Source organism: Nipponia nippon, unplaced genomic scaffold (genome assembly GCF_047370975.1).
Source record: "Nipponia nippon isolate SJK-2023a ecotype South Korea unplaced genomic scaffold, ASM4737097v1 scaffold_10, whole genome shotgun sequence".
Classification (NCBI taxonomy): Eukaryota; Metazoa; Chordata; class Aves; order Pelecaniformes; family Threskiornithidae; genus Nipponia; species Nipponia nippon.
The window spans coordinates 38173866-38198842 of NW_028262291.1; the positions used below are offsets into that span (position 1 = coordinate 38173866).

At 36.3% G+C, this 24977-nt stretch overlaps 1 protein-coding gene across 1 annotated transcript in view; it reads left to right on the plus strand.

Moving 5' to 3' along the window:
• Positions 1-24977, plus strand: part of DPH6 (diphthamine biosynthesis 6) — a 214869-nt gene that overhangs the window by 161963 nt on the left and 27929 nt on the right. The window contains exon 14 of the mRNA XM_087746813.1: positions 10186-10591. Within this exon, the coding sequence (XP_087602939.1) occupies positions 10186-10591 (406 nt within the window). The remainder of the gene's footprint in view (positions 1-10185; positions 10592-24977) is intronic.

Below are 24977 nucleotides of genomic sequence, written 5' to 3' on the forward strand. Positions count from 1 at the left end.
GTATAAGTAGTGGGTAAAACAGATTTCATAGCTTGAGTAGCTTGTACAGCCAGAAGGCACCATTAGATCATTTAGTCTGACCTGTATATCACAGACCATTACATTTCACCCAGAAATGCCTGTTTTGAACCCTGTGAGTATACTTAGACTAAAATATATCAGACCTTAAGAGTTTAAAATGCTTTATGCCACAGGATGAGAACTGAGAGGCTGAGCTTCCCATGCAGTAGGAGGGGTGTTTATCAGGTTGGTAGGTACACATGGTAGTGTGACTACTTCTGCAGAGTAAGCCAAACAACCAAAGGCTTGTATGCACTTAACAAAAGTGAAAATACCTTCCTGACCCCTTTGACTTAGGGAAAAAAATACGGGTATTCATATTGTATCAGAGCACTTGCTTACTGAAATGTTCTGCTGAAGCCATAAACAGTTTCTTCAGGAAAAAAACCAAAACTAAAAAAAACACCTAATAAATGAAACCACCACCACCCCAAAAAAACCCCAAACCAACCAGAATAAACAAAAGTTAGACTTCATCTGTCTCATTATGTATCAGTGGGAGTAATTAAGGGCCCAGTAAGAGGGAAAATCTTCTCCTTCAAGAAGTCATATCCATTTTTAAAGCTAATATTCATTGTCTAATTCTGAATTTCAGGCATTATGCCCCTTTGGCAGCCATACTGGCAGTCCTGTGCTTCTCAGATTCTCAGTCCAGACACATTCTTTGTAGTCCTTTGAACCTCTGATTAATCAGTGCTATAGCTGAGGTTTATAACCATCTAAAAATGTGAGGAAAATGGTATTGTATGTTTTCCATTTGATATTATCACATGCTTCCCATAGCTGATTATCCAACATTTTAAAATCTTTCTTTTGCTCTGGTGGTGGCATAATTGCCACATAAATTATGAAATGTATTTTGAAGAGGGATTGAAATGTATAAAATTCAGTGGGTAGCTGAAAACTCTAAGTCCATGGGGCTATTGAGACTGTGCTTTTAGATAATGGACTAGAGCAAGATTGTGACACTTACCTGATAAATCAAGCAAAAATGGAAGTCTCAGTCTTAAAGAGGAGATTATTCTCCATTCCTGTGCATGCAGAGTGTATGTGTCTTTCTTTCAGCAGGCCAGTTCACATTCTTCTATCTTTCTTTCAATTTATTCTAACAAGTAATTATTTGAGCTTACTTTTCAAGAAAACTTCCAGGTTGGTAAGCCCAGAAAGCAGAGGTGTTAGCCTAGTTATTACAGACTTTGTGTACGGTCTTCAGGCTTTCAATTCTTTATTTTTTCTAGAGACTCGTTCAAAGCTGACTGTGTCTTCATGGAAATGTGATACTGATTGCTCTTATTTTGATCATGTCACAGAGCTTCTCAGTTTCCGAAATGAAAGGATGAAAAAACAGAGATCCAACAACAGAAAAGACAAACAAAATTAACAAGCAAATGATGTCCTTATGTACTAAATATAATCAAAAGAGAGCATGTAAGTTTAGGTCTTTAATTTCAGCTCAGCCCTTTTGTCTGTGATACAGAAGTGATGGAAATTTATACCATTTCTTGACCTCTGTTGACAATAACGGTAAAAGATAGAATAGCAAGTTGCTAAATTATTCTGTTTGAGTGATACAAGCTATAGATCATATGTAGTTATTGATCTGATTTCTTATAAACTCTTTCTGTTTTCATGAGTTTCCATATTTGCTTATCTTTTTAATGTAATGCTTACATATATTTACAGTAGTACTATTCAGAGACCATTTGCCATGAAAGTTTTGATTCTGCAAAGACTTAAACGTATCCTGTACGCACCAAAAGGCTGTCTCAACTTATAAAATAAAATTTACGCTAGATTTATTGTAGGATTTGGGCCCTAAGAGTGATGTTAGTTAATTTTTGTGGCAGTTTCTTCTGACATACTTGGTTGACTACCATAAAATTTTAGCCCGTCACTTTGACAAATCCTAATAATAGCCAGCAATATATTGTATAGATTTCAGATTTCCTATATTCTTGCTAATATACTTGAGGTATGCTCATTTTATTCACCTGCAAAATGGCGCTCTGGGAAAAGTTAAGCTGCTGTGTTTGGCATGTTAATTGCTGACCATTTAATATCTAATAGTTAATTTTGCATCCCTACCACACCTTTTGCATACCCTACCACCCATTGCATGCAGAATTTTTCAGAATTATTACGAAGAAAACTTAATTTAGATTTTTTTCCAAATACCAGCATATGGAAATATAATCATTATATTGAGAGGTGACGTTAATTTGAAATCCATTCGAATTTAAAAAATTGATGAAAAAGTACCCTTAGAAATCTTGCTGCCTCTAGATTTCTATACCCATATTTTTTCCCCTGTATTTACTTTCCCTTTTTCGTGTTTATGTTTTTTAAAGATAGATAAAGACTGCACAAAAAAGAAATTATTCTGCAAAATGTGCTATCAGATGCTGATACAAAAAATAAAGAACCACCTTGTTTTCTCTAGATTTTCCCTGGTTCAGTAACACCAAGTAAGTACAGGCTCAGTTTTCCAGTTGACATTGTACAAAATAGTTTCTAGATGACACAGTGGTAACTGAACTACCGTCAGCTTTGTCCAACACATTGTGGAGTAGAGAGGACTAAAATTTCTGAACAACTTGTTTCTTTTTATATTAACAGTGTTTATTCCATGATAAATATTCAGGTTTATAAGACCTCATTTTTGATCTGCCAGTCTTGTGTTAATGTATTTTTGGCATGCAGCAAATAATCTGTTTTATTTCAGGAAGCAATACTAAATGACAAACTTTCTTGTTTTTGTAAGATTTGCAAAAAAGAATATTCTTAACAATTTTATTGTTATAAAACACTATTCATTCTTTGAATTCTGGCATGTTATACCAGGAATGCATGTGGCCTATTTATTAGACAAACTAGGATGTTGAAAAAGATTGCTTCTATCCTACTTTCTTCAGGAACTGACATTTTTATTCTTATGCAGTTTTCCTAGTGGAATCTTTACTTTTTAAAGTCATAAACCTATTGTTGTGAGAGCCTCTCTAGCAAAGCTTAAACTGGATCTCAGGAGTTTGATGCACTCTGTTTAATGCAGGCAGTGTAAAAGAAATTTTAAATGTATTATTTAAAGGCACATTAATCTTGCTGCTATAATGGTGTAATAATGCATACCATAGAAGGTTTTCATAAACTCAGCTTCTAAAAGTAACATCACAGTATCTTTCTTTTTGTTCTCCGAGTCAATTCTTTGTAGAGATAACAATTACGCATTCATCTCTGTCTCTTATATCCTGATTCCATATTCATCTGTGAGGTAGGTAGACCTTAGTCCTTACTCACACAACAAAAAGAATATTTCTCATTAGGAACAAATGGAGGATAGTCAAAATGAACAAATTTATATAATAAATGTTAATAGCTGAAATGTGTACCTTTTTCAGTTAAATTAAGTAAAATAGTTAAATGCTTATACAATGGATTGAGTATAGGTTTGTCCTGTAATCGTTATTCCTGTGTTTTTATTGGAATTTTAATAGGTCTGCCTTTGATTTTTTTTAATTAAAAAATATACTGTTAGTTAGAGAAATTCTTTTTTAAGGTTAGCACTTTTAAAACTACACTCTGTGTAAGTTAGTTTACAACCCTTACAGTCCAGCATTTTTCATTTAACTACGCTCATTGCATTGGGCTGTGGTTTGCTTTGTAGCAGTATTCTGAATGCATTAGGCATTTATTAATGTAAGAGTGTTCTGTAGCTCTCCTGAATATGTGCAATGAAAATCAAGTGAATCTTTACTAAAGCATACAAAATGCAAGGACTTGGTAATACTGTGAACCAATGTGATAACTTCTTGTGTCTGAGCAAAGCTCAGGAAAGCATTATGCACATAGCAGTTCAGGTAACCATTTTAGTTTAATGTACAGATACAGGTTAATTACAAGTTTAAAAACCAATTGACAACCTCTGTTGTTAACCTTCCTTCCTGTGATATGAAAGGGCTTGTATTTCTGCATTAAACATGTTCATAAAAGTGTTAGCTAAGGAACGTTTCCTCCAAGCTACTTTTTCAGCTTCAGTCTATGCATGAATATAAAGTATAGGAAGAGTTCCTATTCTCGTTTCTCGTTATTAGGTACCTTACTGAATTGGATGTCATTTGATAACTGTAGTACTGTGGCCTTCAATAAGTTTTCAGCCAAGCCCCTCGACCCCTTCTATTTCTAGCTAATCATCCTTACACTTTTGCAGATTTGAGTTAAGCATCCATTGCTCAACCTTGTTAGAGGGGTTAAAACACAGCGGACTGTCTGGGTGGCTCCAGTGTAACAGGGCTCATGATCCCCATTCCTGTAGCAGGTGCCTAAACCAGGCAAACCTCCTGCTCGGCACTGTCTGGGACTGTCTTGTGTTTTGGTTGTCTGTGCTGTCTCTTATTAGTATAAGCAGGGACTGAAGATCTACGTGTTCCCTTAAAAGTGAGATTCCAGTTCTCTCTGGGATTCTGCTTTGGGGAAAAGGAGAAGAGGATGCGGGTTTTTTTCTCAGAAAGAGGCCAAGAGTAACCACATCAAACTCCCACTTCTTCCAGCCCAATATTCTGATGCTAATACCTCTGCTCAGCTAGCTGAAGAAGCACTTCAAAGCTCTTATCTGCATTCTTCAGCTTGACTCTGTGTTCACCATTCATCTCTAAAATCAGTCTGGAATATCACAGATGAACGTAAAACTCCCTTAGAATTACAGAAATATTGGAAAGGACTAGTTGTTGGAAGGGACTAGTTGTGAAAATTCAACCAGTCCAGTCAAGAAAGCCCAGTTGTTTTTCTTCACCAAACACACCACTGGTATCAGCATAAGCATAAACTCTTATGTAAGAACATAAGAATAGCCATACTGCTGTAGACTCTGCTTAGTATTCTGACTCCAAACAGTAGCCCTAAGCAGATGTGAATAGTAAAATCAGGAAAAGCATATATCTGCTCTAATATTCTCCCAACCTCAAACTATTTTGATTCCTATTTAAAATAATTAAATTAATTTTAATAGTTATATAAATCATTAATTTTTATATAATTATATAAAATTGTAACTATTGTATAAATTAAAAATTAACTAAGAATTTTAATATGCCCCTTATAATCCCCACTGAATCTGTGTTCAGGCTCCCCTTGAATCCCTGTAAAGTTCTTGCAACCACAGCATTCTCCATCAAGGCATTCCAGGGGTCACCCACCATCGTTCTTTCTGAAACCATGCTCTTACTAATGTCATTTGATGATCCGTAGTTCTTGTACAGAAAGACAAGCCTGCAAAATCAATTCTTATCCCTACCCACCCTTCTTATGTCATGTATGATTTTGTAAACCTCTGTCATTGTCCCTAAGAAGGCTGGTGAACATTTCCAGTCAGACCCTCCAGAGCTTTTGATCATCCTTGTTGTCCTCCTCTGAACACATTCTGCATCTAATATGTCATTTTTCACTTGAGAGATGCAGAGTTGTTTATCTTACTCAAGGTGCAGGTGAACTCTGAATTTCTACAGCGGCATAATGTTACCCATTTTCTTCTCTATTCCTTTCCTATGAATTCATAATGTTTTACTTGCTTTCTTGACTGCTGTCAGCTGCTGTGATTCTTTGTTAACCAGTTCGTGAAGCCTTTCCAGGATGTTACTTAGCTTAGCAAGGCACTCTTCTCAGTGTTTACAGTAATATGGCATCAACCTACTTTTGTATTAGTAAAATTTCAGGTAAATAACAGAGTTACATTCTCAGTCTTTCTCAAATCTACTCCGTACCTTCTGTTTTTCCCCTGAGTTATTGAAATGTGTATTGTATCACCAGAAGAATACCAGTATTTTCTTCATGGTGGGAAAAGTCCTTTGTGGAGTTGTGTTTTTTTTCCAAAGTGAAGTGTTAAAAAATGAGAGTGTTCATAGTCCTCTGGATAGGGAATGATATAGATACAATGCATGCATTTAGAAAAATCTACTTTTTGACTTCCTTTTCCAAACTTTCTGGGGCTCCATCTTTCCCACCTTTGATGAATTGAGTAGCAGATGTTCCTGTTGGCAGAGGGAGGATATTATGGATCATGTTTTGAGGACAGTCTAACATGAGATTCAGTAAGAGCTAAATCACTTGTCATATCAAATCTTTGTCCAAAGTTTGGGGATCTACCATTTCATAGCATGACAGAATCAGAATCCTGTCATAGTGGGGCCTCTGAGATGATCCAGTTTGCATCCATTCCTGAAAGAAGACATTGTTACAGAGTCATTTATTTTCAGAGGCGGTCTCTTGCACAGCGAAAGGATGTTACCTGGCTTCCTTCTCCAGCCCTCTTTGAATCAGATCATGTAAAAGTGTAGCACAGAAGCAGCATCTATCTCCATATTACCTCAGCAGTCAGACAATGAACCTTTACAGTCTGCTCATTTTCCTCATGGCATCCGAACTTTTCCTGGTACCAAGCTACCTTGCAGTATTTGTTCTTAGAAAGGATTAACTCCTGTGGAAAAGCTAACACCTGGAAACAGGGATTTTCAACAGGCAGACCCTCTCCCATGAACTGAAAATCATTTGAATACCAATAGCTAGGAAATAAGTGTTTAAGGGCAAATACCTTTAGCTGACAGCTACACCTACAGCCTAATGAAATTTGGAAAGATTTGTAAAATTCAGGTCAAACATACTTTAAGGAATCACTGCTTTCAACAGCATTTGGCCCAACAGTGTTTTCTCATCTCTCAGTGATAAAAATTTTACAAAGGTTCCCAAGAATTATTTGTCACTTCTTTTTCAAGAATTACAAGCTAAACTGCTTCCTCTTCTACTTCAATTTTTTTTTCCCCAAGGCTGTGAATATGTAGGAGTAGGCCAAAACCTGTGCTCCTTTATAGAACAGTCTACAACAGTATCCTTGGGCAAGAACACAAACAACATGTTTTTCTTCCTAGTACCACAGCTGTCTGCCGAAAGTGCTGGATCTCATTGATGGGAGACCAGAATCAATTGTAAAGAGCAACTTAGTCATAAAATAATTCCTCTTCATTTTCACTCTTAATACTTACTTATATTGTTCCAGCATCATCTGAATAGAATTTCTTAGCAGACCTTATATATTCATCCTCATTTACTAGACAGGCTATCATAAAGATATTCAGCTGTTTAAGACAGTTGTAAATTTCTGAAAGGTAACTCATAAATGCAGCATCCACGTACAACGCAAATGTCAGCAATTTCTTGAAAATAAGTCAGGAGAGGTGATTGTTAGAAGTACTTCTGTAAGATTCTGTAGCAGCAGATGAAAGATTATTAGTCCCCAGTAGCTCCATCACTTGTGCTTTGTGCAAACTCCAAAGTTAAAGGTTATGAGGGCTATGGTACTGTACAGGTGCATCGTGAATAGTCTTTCACTCAGAATGATTCTCATTTGTTAAATTTGGAAATGTATTTTCTCCTGGCCTTAATTTTCATGTAGTTCTTCATATTCTAAATGGCAGCTGAAGGCAAGCAGAAATAGTGAGTAATTGATTTAACAACCTAAGACAAGTACAGGGAAGTAGAAAAGTTTGTCTTAGTGCTTGATGTGACCTGAGAGCGCTTCTTTAGTCTTTTTTTTTTCTAAACAGTACCTCAGCACCTTGGGCCAGCAAAGTGGCCTTTAAGCCTGAATGAGCATAACTTTTTTTTTCCTCCATGCAAAGCTCCAGTATTTCATCTTTTCAAACTGTTTTACAGCACTCAGAGCAGAATTATATTGACAAGGTTAGAATTCATCTCCTAGAGGAGAATACTGTGCTCCTCCTGTTAAGTGCTAATATAACATTTATGTGTTGGTACCTTAATAATAGCCCCAGCTAGCCTAATGAAAGTACTGAAAGCAAACAGTACTCACTGAGATTTTATTATGACTGAAGTGACTTCAATTTGAGACAAATTATCCCTATTTTTGTTCCCATATCAAAAACAGACATGCTAAAGCAATTGCTACATGTTTGGTATAGAATTAGACTCCACTATCATTAATATAGAAGTAAGTGCATTTTTCATGTAAACAGCTCACGAGGGTCAAGCATCAAAGATATTCTGTGCAAAATGCTTGTCAATAACTTTGTGAGTGAATTTTGAAATAAAGTGCCTGTAACCTGTCATTATTTCTTCCTCTCAAAGTTGAGAGCGAGTGGATGAAAATTGAGCTTGTGAATTGAAGGTACTGTGAGTTATATGGCCTTATCGACTTCAGGCAAAATGACAGGTTTGCTTTGTTATTATTTTTCCTTTCAGAGGTCAGGCAATGGACAATATTACCAGTATATACTGCGGTATAAGCAAATTGGTATATAAAAAAAGTTATTATCCGTGTACACAAAGAAGACGGTATAAGTCGCTAATATTAAAAATGCTTAATATATGGTCTCTCCATAAAAATGGCGGAAAAACTAAAAAAAAAAAAAAATCTACTGGCCAGAATAAGCATTTCAACTGTTCAACTATTTGAACAGTTGTTCAAAAAAAAAGTACGTTCAGAAAGCTGATAAGTTAATGTAAATTCATACTTTTTGAGAGTATGTATATCAAAAAAATGGGGTTGCTTTCCATAGATAGACCTTGTTGTATATGTAATAGGAGTATGAGTATATGCGTTTAAGTATAAGGTAACAGCAGACCTAAATGTGTGTACTGGTTTTGGCTGGGATGGAGTTAATTTTCTTCATAGCAACCTGTATGGTGCTATGGTTTGGATTTGTGACCAAAACAGCGTTGATAACACACCAGGGTTTTTAGTTATTGCTGAGCAGTGCTTCCACAGCGTCAAGGCCTTCCCTGTTTGTCACACTGCCCTGCCAGCGAGTAGGCTGGGGGTGCACAAGAAGTTGGGAGGGGACGCAGCTGGGACAGCTGACCTCAACTGACCAAAGGGATATTTAATTCACTATAACATCATATTCGGCCATAAAAACTAAGGGGAGGAGTCTTTTGGAAGGTAGCCATTGCTCACAGCCTAGCTGGGTGTCAGTCTGCTGGTGGGAAGGTATTGAGTAATAGCCTTTGCATTGCTTGTTTTGTTTTTCTCCTTTCCTCTTCCTTTTTTCTTTCCTTTTAAACCATCTTTATCTTGATCCACAAGTTTTCTCACCTGTGCCATTGGGTAGGGAAGGAGTAAGCAAGCATCTGTGTGGTGCTCAGCTGCTGGATGGAGTCAACCCACCACAATGTATTGTTCCTAGTTTAAAGGTTGTTTTTGCTTGTATTCAGATGAAAAAGTGTTGAATACATAGTAACAATACAGGGACAAGATAATTCTTTCATGAACTCATCTTAAGTTTGTTAAGATTCAAAGGTAATGCTATTTAATGCACATAGGTACAATTAATTTGGTTTGAGATGGCTGCAAGTTCACAATTTCTTCGTCTGTCTCATGGAAGAGTGTTTCAGTATTTTGAAACACTATATGCACTTCCTATACCTGTTAACATGCTACAGTGCAATTTATACTAAATTTTTTACAAAGAAGTAAGCAGAAAGCCTGTCCCACTTCTTTAATACCACCAGAGGAAAAGGAGCTCAGTTACTCAGTTAGCCTACCAAGTTAGCTAATTAGATGTGCTGGTTGATGTGAAAACAATTTAAATATACTTTCTAAATGAGCTCTGCTATTAAAAAAAAAACATGTTTTATCTTCTAAGAGGGTTTGTTCAAGATCATTCTGCTGTTCAGAACTATCTGAACTGTATCTTTGCTGCATCTGAACTGTATCTTTAGTACTCCAACTTTTAAAATAAATCTTATGTGCTTTACTAACTCATTTGTGTAGTTTCGGTAGTTCCTACCATTTCTATTCTTCCAAGACCATGGACAAAAGTTACTGTATGCAAAAAGACTTTTTTTATTGCAAAATGAGTACAAAATACATTATGATCAGCATTTTTTTAAATGGTACAGGCATAGTAGTAGTTTGAGACTGCAAAAATGAGCAGATATTAACTGTCAGACAAATTCCTAATTGCTCAAGATGAATTTTCAATAAGAAGGAAAGTTTAGGGGAAAAACAGTCTCCATGAAATAACTGTACTGCAGATACTTTTTTGAATATATCAGCTGAATATGAGCAACATTAATTTCTACCAGCTCTGTAATATGCACAATATTTTGTTTGTCTTTTAGGTTGAAGATTCAGAGATGTATCATGATGTAACTGCAGTGTGTGGGTTGCTTGCTGTGGTTGTAATATCTCACCTACCCAGAGATGCTGCCATTGAATGGCATGTTGTTGCAGTAGTTGATGATCCACTCCAAAGAAAACATTTTGCAATGAAGATGTTGTCAGAGGGCTTCCAAATTGAGTGTGAATCTGTGGAGTCTAGTTCTGCTTCTTGTGCATCAATCTCTGTACGTCTAAGCTTGATTTCACCATCCGCTTCTCAGCTTGATTTAGATGGACCTCTTCATGACTTAGTTGCTATGTTTAGACAAGCTGCTGAGAAACTTTCAGAAGACTGCAGTGCAAGTCCTTTGTGTTTTAGAGCTTTCTTCAAGGAGGATGTCTTTGATGCTGAAACACTGCAAACAGGTAAGACTTATGATGACAGAAACCAGCTGTTAATACTAAGCATAAGGTAATTTTTGTTCACTTCTGCATAAGGTTTCATTTGAAGAAGACAATTTAGAAGTGCCTTTCAAGGATAGGTGGCCAAGAAGGCCAAAAGTTGTGCCAGGGGAGGTTTAGATTGGATATTAGGAAAAATTTCTTCACCGAAAGGGTTATCAAGCACTGGAACAGGCTGCCCAGGGAAGTGGTTGAGTCGCCATCCCTGGAGGTATTTAAAAGACGTGTAGATGTGGTGCTTAGCGGCATGGTTTAGTGGTGGACTTGGCAGTGTTAGGTTAATGGTTGGACCTGATGATCTTAAAGGTCTTTTCCAACCTAAACAATTCTATGATTCTGCGATTAAGATACGTTTGCTCTTTTTCTGGTTACCAGGCATGCTTCTCATATAGAAAAGCTCTGTTCTTGGATCTTTTGAAGTCCAAACAGGATAAAGTCCTGGATTGCATGTTCTGATCTTACAGCTGACCTGATTTGAGTAGGAGGTTGGATTAGACAATGTCACTCCAATCTGAGTTATTCTGTGGTTCTGTGAAAGAGAAGTTGCTGAGAAATTCAGCCACCTCAGGGTCAACACAGGGATAGTGAATCTTTTGCATAAAAGTCTTTGAACAATTGTCCATTTGGTAGCTTATTTTTGTCACGATCTAGAACTATGTTCAAATAACCAAATTCTGTGTGCTAACAGGCACTCTTTTGAGAACAAATAATGAAATATTAACGTTTTAAAACAAGAAAATGGTGTTGTATCCTCTAGATTAACGGGTGTCCGGTTTTGAACATGGGCTGATTTCTTACCAACTCATTTACATAGAACTTGCTAACCAAACAAATTTACTGTTTTTTCCCAATGTTTGTTTATTCAAAACCTCATTCCCTTACCAAGTAAAGAGAATACAGAACAATAAATATAATGTTGCAACTATAATTTATTTCTTATGTTATACATTTGTATTTTGGGCTATGCTCAATTTGGGATAACTAACATTATGCAAGAGCACAAAAGCTTATTTTATCTGTCAGGCCTACAAAACTGGTAGACCATATTTGTATTGAAATGAATAAGAGCTTTGTTATCAATTTGGGAAGGAACAAAATCAGATCCTTAGTCTATATTTATCTCAAACATGCATGCACTTTAAAAATCCTTGCAGACCACAACTGATCCATATTAATTAGCTGACATAAATGTTAGCCCTCAAATATTCTACTGTCCTATTTTTTTTTTCTTAACCTGCAGCAGTTTTTGAAGAAAATTCAACTTGACATTGTTTAATAGATTTAAAGTACAGGAATTGAAAGCTATAAAAATGTGGCATAGAATAAGCATATTTAATCCAGGAAGCAAGGAATGAACATATAGTCTGACAGAATGTTGTTGCTTTTACTACATCTTGTTTAAGAGCTAAAAGGAAACTTGATAAAACATGTTCCTGGCATGGGATTAACATTACCGTTTTGCCTGCTCTCTTTCTGATATTTCTCAGGCCATAGAATAATTACTTCCAAATAATTTCATTTGCTTTATTAAATATATTGCTCAATATAATGTATAAAATGTGTGCATAACAATTTGATTCAATTCCATTCATGTTATACTACCAATAGCATAGACATAGAAAGATTTGTTGTGATTGTCATATATTCATTCTGGTTGTGTTCAGATCTCTGCACTGTCATAATAATTCCTGTCATTATAGCAATTTTATCATTATCCCCACTGGTAAAAAATACATTCTTGCAAATCTGTAGAATATATAGAATACATTAAATTTACAAGTAACACTATTTCATTGATGAAGAATTTAAGAATAACTTTTTTCTACTTAGGAAAAATTTCCAGAAAGTTCATGTAATGGGAAGAAGAAATATGCTATACATTTGAAAATAATTTCTCAAATTAAAATAGTTGTTGCTGAAGTGTATCTTACTGATAGTTTCAATCTGATGTAAGACTTATATATATACTGTTTCTGATGCAAAATCAGAAGACTGATTTTTAATATATTGTTAAGAGACAGGGACATATTTAAGTGTTCTGCTAATATGTGTCCTTGGAACCTTGAAAGGCATGTAGTCTCCAGTGAAGCCTCCTCAGCTTTCCAAAGGATGCAGCATATTACTGAACTATTTCCTTGACTATCTTTGGTACTATTATTGTAATTATACTTCTTATAATTTAAAATGTACTCACACATACAAACTCTGAGTTGAAAGAGCACTGCATAAGGTCTTCAAGATGTTCCCATTCATTTCAGTATCCCCTAGGCAGTATCCATAAGCAAGATGACATAGTCTATGTTTTATCTTCTCAATTATTACTGGCACTCTTTAGTTTTGACTGACAGAACTACTGCAAATGTGTGTGTCCTTTAGTGTGCTTCACAGATGTAATAAAACAGAACTAATATCAGGTCTTTCTTTTGAATGCCATGACATTTTAACCTGCCTATAACACCAGCCCAAGGTGTTAGAGATTGTTAAGTTCTGATGACCACAGCTTCTTCCAGTTTCTCATAGTGTATTCCTGTTTTCCTCTTGAGCCTTAAGGTGGTCCTCATGTTTCATCTAAAACAGCCCATTAACTTGTCAGGCTGCTTCCTAAATCGGAATGCAGGACCAAGGTAGAAAAAAAGGCATGTTTTACATTACCCAGAAGTTTAATTCATTACCTGAATAGAATTCGAAACATACATATAATATATTTAGGCAAGTTCAAATAAGCTTGTTCTGTTTATAGAATGCATGAATCTGAATGTGGCAAGTCACAAGAGGGAACAGTACTGGCTTCCAAAATAGCACTGGTTTGTGTCTTGTCAGCTCTGAGCATGGCCAAAACTTGCTCATACCGGTCTCTGTAGACTTGCCCTAAGATATTTTGAGTATTTGGATGTCTCTGGTGATTACTACTACCTCCAAAGGTTACTTTCTGTTGCAGAGTATGTTTAGGTGTGTATCAGAATTTACTTATGCTACTGTGCTGGTTTTGGCTGGGATAGAGTTAATTTTCTTCATAGTAGCTAGTATGGGGCTATGTTTTGGATTTGTGCTGGAAACACTGTTGATAATACAGGGATGTTTTCGTTATTGCTGAGCAGTGCTTACACAGAGTCAAGGCCTTTTCTGCTTCTTACCCCACCCCACCAGCAAGGAGGCTGGGGGTGCACAAGAAGCTGGGAGGGGACAGAGCTGGGACAGCTGACCCCAGCTGACCAAAGGGCTATTCCATACCATATGACGTCATGCTCAGCATATAAAGCTGGGGGAAGAGGAAGAAAGGGGGGGACGTTTGGAGTGACGGCGTTTGTCTTCCCAACCATTACGCCTGATGGAGCCCTGCTTTCCTGGGGACGGCTGAACACCTGCCTGCCGATGGGAAGTAGTGAATGAATTCCTTGTTCTGCTTTGCTTGCATGCACAGCTTTTGCTTTAGCTATTAAACTGTCTTTATCTGAATCTTATTCTTCCGATTCTCTCCCCCACCCCACTGGGGGGGAATGAGCAAGCGACTGTGTGGTGCTGAGTTGCTGGCTGGAGTTAAACCATGACAGCTACTGATCAGACAGTTGGTAAAACTGTCTTTCAAACACAGAATAGCACTTTACTAGGACACAGGATAAAGCAGAAATGTACTGATCTTGACTCGAAAATCTGCAGGCCTAATACACAGACTTTTAAAAAATACTATTTCCTTGGTGTGGCTGCCAGAACAGAAATGATATTGAGAGAGCAGTTTTTCAGTTGCCATTTATGAATTCAGCTCAGGTAGTGCTGGTTGCTAACCGTCTGTATGATGATCCGTTAGTGACATGTTTGATCTCCGACATGTGTTAGACATTGTTAATCCCACAAGTAGATCTGTCCTTTTGGAGTCTTCAGCTACCATCGGATGCATTGTCTGCTGAGGAAAGATAATAACATAGCAGGGGATGCTAGACACTGCTATTCAAATATTTTTAATGTGAAACACATCAGACAGAGGTATCTATAATGGAAAAGACAGACATTATCATGTCTCAGAAATCAAGAGAGATGGTTGAGGAGATAACTGTTCCAGTCTGAGTGGATTTCAGGTGGACTTCCATCATGTCATAAGATTAGCAAATAGTCTTCAATAATTCTTGTAAGAACTTGAATTGCAATGTATTGTCTCCTCTAGCAAAAGCATGGAAAAGAATAAAGGTACTTTTTTCTGATTAGAACTTAAAATCATTGGAGTGAAAGGAGGAAATACTGCCACAGATCTTGTCAAATGAGCGTCTGATTAGATGAGTGCTTTTTTGGTGCAAAGAAATTGTCATGTATTTAGAACTGTCCAAATAAATTAGAGAAATTTGTTTGTACCTGACACAGTAAGATGAGAACCAGGAATATATATACTCTGCATATTGTGACAGGTTATTGGAAATTATTATAGCCAGTGTTACTGATGTCAAAAGAAGCTAAAGGTTTGTAATGCAAATTTGAGACAGATAGCTTTCTGTCATCCTAAGACCAGATGTAAAGTTTTATTGAACAAAGTGCAGTACTGATGGTGAACTTCTCAGAGGCTATCCCTCATAACATACGAGAGCATTATGGGCACCGTGCTGAGACCACAGAACGTGTTAGAAGTAGGAGGATTAGATTAAGCTGACATATATACTTAGTAAGATGCTGTTAAGCCTTTAGAAGTCTTTAACATAAATTTGACTATTTCTTTCTTATTCTCATTTAAATATGCATTAATATAAACATGTCAGGATGATTTGCTATACCATGCAGTTGACTAGATTATACTTCAGTATAGGAAAGATGAATGTTCATAAGTCACCCCATTATGATTTCACAAGCCTTGTTCACAGGATGTATGCAAAATATTTTTGAATATTTATTAGGGAGTAGAAAAGGTCCTGCATTCACCAGAACATCACATTACATAATCCGTTTTTAATACTATAGAAAAAATGAAGTGGGAATATAAAAAGGCAAAAGAGAACAGGAATAGAAAGAATCTGGTAGCAGCATTAAAATGAATATATAATTAGTTTTAAATGTGGCTCTACTCTGTAAATGCTTAGGACTAAAAGGCTCTTAGTACTTATGTGTTTATCAAGTTTTAATGATACTACAGTTTAAAAGAATTCTAATATGGGTCGAGTATAGTTTAACTGGACTGTAGAAAATCTTGCTTGAAATGGGACTGTTTCTTCTATTGAAAGAGAAGCCCTGGTAGTTAGGCACTCAGTTAGTCCTTGCACTGGCATAGTAACACCCTGACGCATGTACAACATACTGCTTTTAAACTAAAGATTTTCCATCTGATAAGATTTAAAATATTCCATTTATTAAAATACCGCATTATCAACACATTTTCCAGATGTTTTCCAAAACACATAGTTTCCAGTACTGGCAGAGATATATTATGTAGTGTAAATCTAAGAGAAGTGGAAGAAGATCAAGTGAAGATACCAAGATGCATTTTCTTAATAACACATGTCCGTGTGCATTAGTTTAATATTCTTTAACTAATGCACTTTAAATTCACGCTGGGAATTAATTTCAACTTAACTTTCTTGATGGATATGCCCTTATACACTGGGAGACAATTTCCCATGGGGACAGCTGGTATCCCAATGCCCAAACATTTGCACGCAGGCCTACATGTTCTCATGTGAGTAATTGGTATTTTACTCAGCAGTCTTGGAAAACTACTCATGTGAGTAGAAACTAAACAGTCATTAAGAACTGTTTACTGAGTAACAATGAAGCAGGTACATAAGTGTTGATAATTTTTAAGTGTTGGTTCTTTTGAAATCGAGCTTTGCAATCACTAACTAATGAAGTAGTTGTTGTGACTAACATATATAATTTGGCCAAACAAAAATATTTTTTAAATAGCATGATGCTGTCTGAAATAGGCTGTAGAAATTGAACTTGTTTTTCTACCAAATTCTATTAATTTAGGCTATGTGGAAAATGTGAGAACAGTTGCCAACGTGAAAGAAGAGGAAAAATTCACTTTAAATTTCTGGGGCTTCCTGTTAAGAAAACAAAGAATTTGCCAAGTATAATAGTTCAAGCAGTAGACCTACACTGCTGCTGCTGCTCAAAAAAAAAAAAAAAAAGGTTAAATTAGTACTTGGGGAACATAGTACTTGGGGAACAGATTATAATATACATAAGCAATTACGAAATACTGATGTGATTCATGAGTGTGTTTGAAATGACATTTTAAAAGGGTAAAAGTAGCTAAATTTGGTCTTGAGCCACAGAGGTGGCTTTGCAATCTTGGTATTTCTAACCAAACAATCCAGTCAAGAGATCTGATATACTAAATTACTGTTAACATGCTGAAATTTTAAACTTTTTATATCAGTTTTCAAGGTTGTGCTGTTATTGTATCTGCTGCAAGTCACTGTATATATATTTTTAGCAGAACATCTCACAAAATTATGGGGAAAGGATTTTTTTGTTTGCTATCAAATACATGGGGAAATTGTTTTAATAGTAATGTTGCCTCTTGACTGAATTTGCATAGGAAAGTGTTTTATGTCAGTGAGGCAGCTTAAAATATATTAGATCCAACTTTAGGGCAGTGGCCTTCTGTCCTTTAGGATGGGAAATTTATTTTTTAAGAGCACAGATACCAGATTGAGAAAAATTCAACCACTCGATGCCAAGGCCAGGTAGCAAAGTTAGAACTCGTCCTTATTCAAAGTGGACAGCATGTGACATCTAAAGGTTGTGTATTGCACAGTCATACATAAAAATCTTGGCTAAAACTTTAAAGGGAAATAAATTCTTTAATTGCTTGACCCAAGATTGATCTAGAACATAGACCTTTTATCCTTGATACAGAACACCAGCAGTATATTGGTAAGGTTGTTTTAAAGCTACTGAGTACAACTTCATATTTCTTTCAGAATTTCTGCCACTAAAATCTAAGATACATTTATAGGTTACTCTGTCCCTCCTATGATGTTTTCACGTTATGTTGAAGTGCTCATGAGCTCTTCACCAAATTAATTATTTCTACAGACTTTTTAATTTTCCTGTTGAAGATTTACATGTAGTGACCTGTAGGGCAGAATGGACCTGTCAGAAAATAGACTTTTTGTAGAGAAAGTCATGGATTATAAAGAAGAATATCCTAAGTTTGCTAACATGTCGAAAACTGATTTGCTTTCCTCACGTAATCAGTTTGGAAGATGCTAGACATTTTTATGGTGATCCAGGCAGTGGCTTTGCTACTTAGTAACTTATCTTAATAAACACTGAAATTTGTTAAAAGCAGTAGGCTATATGGTGAATATCTTAAGAGAATAGATGTAAAGAAACTTATGGAATGAGAACCCAGTCTATTCTGTAATGAGTCCGAAGGGGTAATTTTGATAATTAGCTCTACAAGGATTCTGAAAAAATTAATACTCTTCTGGAAAACTGGTATCTTGTAGACAGGTGTATGTATACATGGTCTATCCATATATGCATAAATGTCCGTATACATGCATAAAATGCATAAAGTACAAACATCGTACTACAATGTCAAAATTAATTTTGAGAAACTTTATTTAGTGCTTTGTTGACAGAGAACAACTATAAAAGCATCTTATAACAATGACATCAGGCATGCAATCATTGCCAAATTTGGATCATCTGGTGTTTAATATGTGAGGCATATATGATCTGTCTATCTATCCAGAAACCATTTGTGACAAACTCATATTTTAAGGACACATCACAGATTATGGTTTGCAATTACATAGGAAGTTTTTCTCTGAGACTGTTTCAACATGCCAACATTTTGGCACCAATTCTGCAATTCTAAATCAATAAACATTGAAAGAACTTAGATTTCTAGAGACCTCTGCATCATTTGTACAGATCCTTCTCTATATTGCTTTTTATTTATAAGTGAAGAAAATAAACTATAGTGGTGTTTAAACCAGTGAAATTACATCTGACTTAGGAAGTCCACTGATCTTAAAATAATTGTACACTGAAAGTGAACTGGGGATAATATCATACCTGCTTCCCTTGTTGTCACTTATTCTAGATACTTATTTAGGACCATTGCTTGAAACAGAATACTGCACTAGATGGACCTTTGGCATGACTAGCTTGTCTTTTATATTTCCTCTTCTTTAGTACCAAAATGCTTGCCATTTGCTCTTTGTCTAGCAGACCTAAGAAATAGTTCAATGGAAGAAAAGAGTGAATTTTGCAAGGAAGAACTGTGTACAGAGTTACATTTCCAACCAATAACAATATAAATGACAACACTTTAACGGTAGCAGGAAAATCAATGAGTAGGTGAATAGCTTGTTTCTGGGGAGGTTCCTGGGTTGGATCAATGTGTCTGCTGTCCCATTGAATGGGTGATGCACAGGAGGGTGGAATGACCGTTGGCTGGCTGACTATTTTCAGTTGTTCTGTGACATAACCTCTGCACTAAGAAGTACCAGTTCAGTTGTCTTCTCTGATAACCTTTCCTAACCCTCTTTGAAGGTATTGCTGATTGACAGCAGAAGCTGTACTTCAGAATTTTTCATCCAGAGAAATCAAGGACTTTTAGCACTGCTATTATCAATAGCCTGGAAAATGAATATTATATCTACCAACTGTCAAACTATTAGGCTTGATAATAAACCTAAATAAACTATGACTGCAAACTTCCTTTCTCCTTGTACTGTTAAGTGACAATTCACATATGAAGTTAAATATTTGAGACTGGAAATTTTCCTGCGCTGGCAATATGTGTAAGAAGCTGACAAATCTTTATTCCCATGGTGGTTTTTTCTCCTCCAGTTTCCTAAAGCTTTTGGATGCATCACCAGATCCTTAGTTCCCAGGCTTGGGCTATTCTGCTGAGTCCACTCTCCAGAAATTGCCCTCACAACTGCAGTTCTGATACTGAAATCTCCCCATTTCCTGGTCTACATGCAGTAGTGGGCATCACTCTTGGATAGAAGGAGGAAAGGCCAGGTGTCAGAACGAGCACTGACTGATAGCCAAAACCATCAATAAATCTTACCACAAAGCCTTCCACTTCCTCTCCAGTTTCCCCTCCAGTTCTTCCTTCTCCAGTCTCTCGAAGTTAATTTCTTTCTGTAAGATCTTGCCTTTTCTCAAGTGTAGACACAACTGATAGATCAGGTTTTGTCAGATGCCTTGACTATCATAAGTCATGCTCAGCTTTCCTTGTTGGGTCTTTTCATAGAGATAAGCAGCTACTGAAAATCTAACTTTTAAGGGCTCTAATAAATATAATAGGTAAATGGGCAATGGCTTAAATTCCTTTTGAAAACTCTTCCAGTGTCAGCCCCGTGGAAATCCTCTGTCCTGCAAGCAGTAGGACATGGTATCTTCTCTGTACAGATATATCTGTTCAATATATCAGGTACCAAATTCAGCTGTCAGCAGTCTCTCAGCAATGCATCTGAACAGTCTCTGAAGTTATCCAAAATGTTTGGCCATCTGCTTGGAGACCGATAAGACCTTCTTGTTATCTAATGGCATGGAATAATTCTTTACAAAGATGTGAAGCTAAAAAAAAATTAGAAATAATGCCCTGAATCAAACCACAAACGCAGGCAGAAACTTAACAGTATGAGAAGATGATGCTGTGGGCATAGTTTGCTTTAATAGCCTAGATCTTGTCTTTCGTCCGTATGGGTAATGGAAGCCAAAGAAGCTACCTTCCTGAAGCCCAGGGACATCATGGACATGAGGATTGTTTATGGCTCAGAGTGAAAAGTGACAAAACGCCTTTGTACTCCATTGTCTATTTGCTTCCCCTGCCCTTGCCCCTTCTCCATAGTCTAAGAGACATCTCTCTTTTGGACTTGGGGAGGAGGCCTGAAGACAGAAGGCAGGGCAAGGAAAAAAGGCCTGTTTGTACTCCACAGGTTATGTTTAGGGCAAAAACGTCTCCAGTGTTTACTGCCTCTGGTGCGTAGTCAAAGTTGGACTGCGCAGCCAAACTTCGCACCCTAAATACTCAGCTTACTGTTCTCATTGTTATTACTCAATAACATCCCTTCTGTTGTTTTCTTTATGCAAATGAACAGATACATACGCTTTTTTTTTTAAAGGCTGCTAAAATGTGGATCTGGAGTTTCTTTTGATTGCAGTCTCTTAAATTCTGGGGAAACTGCAACTGGAAACTGGTCACCACAATAATTATTGTCTTAATTTTAGACGTATTACAAATCAGATTGCTGATTAAGATATTTTCAGCATGCATTTGTAAAGAAGGGTTTTTGTTTGTTTGTTTTGAAACACCTTTCAAAGTTATACTCTGACTTAGAAGGAAATACATAAAAACTATGCTTAGCATCCATAAAAGTATTGTAAATTTGTTCAACCATTTACCACCCATTTAACAAGTTGGGCTTGGGGTTTCATTTGATTTATCTGATATAACGATGCCATTACACAAAGAAAAAGTGAAGAGGCAAGTTTGTTTTGTTGGTTTTGCCATCTGCACTGTAACTTCTAATCCAAGAAAAGAGCTGTAACTAACTATCAAAAGAAAGTATTTTGCCATTGTCACACTTCATGCAATTTGACTTTGCATAATATATGCAGTGGTGCTCCCAATAGTCTATTTCCTCTTAAATTTATGATAAATTTTGGTTTAAAATAGCATAAAGTTATTAGATATAATTGAGTAATTTCCAATCCTTAGAAAAATAAGCAATGAAAAATTTGTGATTTTTCCATTCCTTTGGACTTTGCTCAGCTTTTACTAGTAATGCATCATATCTGCTGTGTTAAAATCCAAATAATTCGTTGACACTGAAAGCACATTTATAACATAGTCCCGTTAGGCACTTCTTTTCTACTCGCACTATTAAGTCTAGAGTATCAACATTAGATAATTGGAGAACAGGTAAATTTTTTCCATTGTAACAAATTAGAACATTCCTTCTCTTTCTACCTTATTTCTGAATGGCAAGAGTGTAGCCAGCAGGTTGAGGGAGGTGGGCTGGCACATCTGGAATACTAGGATAGGATAATAAGAGAAAGATTACCACCAAAGTGGAGAAAGTCCAGAGAAGAGCCACTAAAATAAAAGGTCAAGTGAGTGGCATATAGAACGTACGAGAAAAGACTGAAGGAACTGGCTTTGTTCCACCTAGGGAAGAGAAGGCTATGGAGGAACCAAACTGCAGTCTTCCCTTACCTTAATAAGCATTGCAGAGAAGGAGGCAGGATTTTTTCAGAGAGGCGCCAGAAGAGGACAAGGAGCGACAGTCACAAGGTGCAGCAGGAGAGATTCCAGCTGAACACAAGGAATGAATTTTAAGAGCGGTTGCATGCTGGCGTAGGCTGCCCAGAGGCTGTGGAACCTCCACCTTGCAGATCTTCAAAACCTGACTGCACAACACCCTCAGCAAACTGGTCTAATGTCTAAAGTTACACCTGCTCTGAGCATGAGGGAGGTTGGAGTATAGTTGGAGTATATGATTTCCAGAGAACCTTACCAACCAAAATGATTCTCTGATTCCCGAAATTATTCTCTGATTCCATATTATTATTAAATTACAATTAGTTGGCCAAAAAGAGTGGCATTTAACTGCAGATTCTGAAAAAAAAAAAAAGGTTTTTTCTGTCTGTCATTAATACTCCACAATCTTACAAAAGATGACTACCACTCCTTACTTGAATAATAATTACTGAAACCAACAAACAAGTTCTTCCTATTGGAGTATATCTTTGAAAGAGAGATGTTTCTTTAGAAGTGTCTGGATTCTTTGTTCTTTTTTTTTTTTTTAACTCATTTCTCTGTAGTGTGCACATTTGTCCTTTTTTCTTTCCATCTCTTTATTTTAACAGAACTCATACAAGCTCAGAATTAGAATTATCGTTGGGCTGTGATATCTCTGCAGTATTTCTTATGACAATGTAAAGCCAATGTGTTTCCAGAGTCTTAATTCATTTGATAATGAGACACCTGAGGATGAGGAATCCAGTTATGAAGTTAAATAATTCGTGTCGTCAGTAATGCAATATCTTCAACTGGAAAACCCTTCGTTTTGCTTATTTAAACACATCAGTAGATGGTTATACCATTTGATATGGGGGGTAAACACTAATTTAACCACGTTTTAGTAGGATTTGGAAAATACTTTAAAAATAATAATTTGCAAGTTGTAAAATTTACAGCTTTTAAACCTCTAGAGAACTGCAAAACTTTGTTCAAAACTTTTGCTCATCAGGAGATAAAAGACTTTATGAACTATGAAAATCAAGATTAATTCTCTTCACCTAATAGTAATATTGCTGGAAGAAAAAAAATGCGTGTGTTGAAGATTGCCATTTCTGATATTTACAGAGTACTGACTTGTCTTTAATCATCCTGCCAGGAATGTATGAGGCAGTATACCAGATAATGGGGTGAAATTAGATGTAAGAAAAATAACAGTATCTCACCTATTTTACTCAACCATATCACATCCATATACTGATGCTATGGGTGTAAATCCATTTGAGCTATACAAGCAGCTTCCTGTTTGTGGCACAGAAGGATTAAGCGACTTGGTAACTTCACACAAGATGGCAAAATTATAGAGCTTTATTTTCCTGAAGTTCTTAGCTGAAGTTACAGATGCTCAGCAACTCTCAAAATGAGGTGCTGTTTAGAAGCAGCACAATAGTAAGAATAGGTAAGTAGAGCCCTGAAGAAGCATAGTTCATTGAAATGCATGCCTTGTTCCAGAAAGGAGTCTGAGATCAAATCTATTTTGAGATTGCTCTTCTACTGGGCATAACTTCATCATTTTAGAATTGTCAAGGGATCTTGTCATTTACAGACTTTTATGAAAAGCATGACTAATTGAAGCCAGCCTGAGGCATTTTCTACAGTTACATACATGAAGATAAATATATTCTAATTTAGCTGATTACTCTATTTTTTCTTTGCATTAACTACATAGAACGTGCTTTGAATTCTTTTGTTTTCTACCACGTAGCGTAACTTACCTGCTGTGATTTAATCAAGTATTTGGGTCACTCAAACTATAACAGCAACAGAAATAATCAGGATTTCCATCTTTAGATTAAGCTCTTTTAATTTTACTTTTCTTCTAAATTAATTTTTTTCCTGTGATTGTTTTTAGCTGTGATAGTATGCAAACCACTTAAACTTTTGATCCTTTAAAAATTTGGAAACAGAAACCTCAGCTGTTTAACAGTGCTTTCATTAAAAGTATTGCTTGTCATTTTGGACTTATTTGAAAATAGTTTATGCAGGAGTTTTGCAAAATTTTTAAGCATATTAAAATTTCATTTTGATATGAAACATTCTGCATAATACTTCCTGGCTACAGAAATTAATGCCAATGCTTATTCTGCTGGAAGTTTATCATGTTGCCGCTTAAAAAAAATGTCTTTGGCAAGAATTAATTGGAAGGAACATTTTGGTGTTTGGTGTTAGGCAGGAATTATTCTAAGCACATTGCTTACAATGCTCTTTTACATTTTTTCCATGTTCTTTATGTTTCATTTTTCATAAATGTACTACAGACAGGCTGAAAAGCATTTCAGAAGTTTTCATCACTTAAAGCATACTCATTCAAAGTCAACACTAATATTAAAAAGACTTTATCAGTTCCAAGGTGCATTGATGTCATACTAAAGTAGATCTGCTATAAGAGGTGGTATACTTTTAGCTCTGAGCTGGCTAGGAACCCTCAGTTAATTATCTTAATCATTGTAAAACAGATTTCAAAAATACCCAGTCAGTGCCTCCCACTATGTCATTTAGGAGAAAGAAAGCAAACAATACGCTTTCTGCAAGACAGTAAGACTTAAATATGCTTGTCCAAACATAGGAAAACTTGTTTATTTTTCTGCCACACAAATGAAAGCTGTCCAAGGGTTGATGGAAGAGCATCACATGCTGGCCAGGAGGAGCTATGGAATTAGAAGCAAGACCTTGGCCCATTTGAACCAGAATGATTGTAGTGAGAGACTGCAGTCTCTAGTTCATCCAAAGGATGGTCCCTGCTCTGATGCCCAAGTTTCAGAAAATACTGAGAATCTGAGCTCTGAATACCAAGTCAAGTTGAACATCAAACATCATTAGCTACTGTGGTTTTGCTTTTTAGGTGAAATGAAATCCCACTCTACTGAAATTAACAGAAATTATGTTATTAACTTCACTGGGAAAGAACTTCAGCACAGTTGACCCAGTTCAAAGGCATAGTTTGATCCTTCATTTTCAATAGGGAGATGAAAATTCAAGGCTTCGTCTTAAAGTACTCCACTTCCTTGGTCTTTTCTCCTCTTCCATTTTTGTCTCCTATTCTGTTTTTTGCCCTTTCTTTTCACTTCCATTCATCCCTTGTTCTGGACCACATAA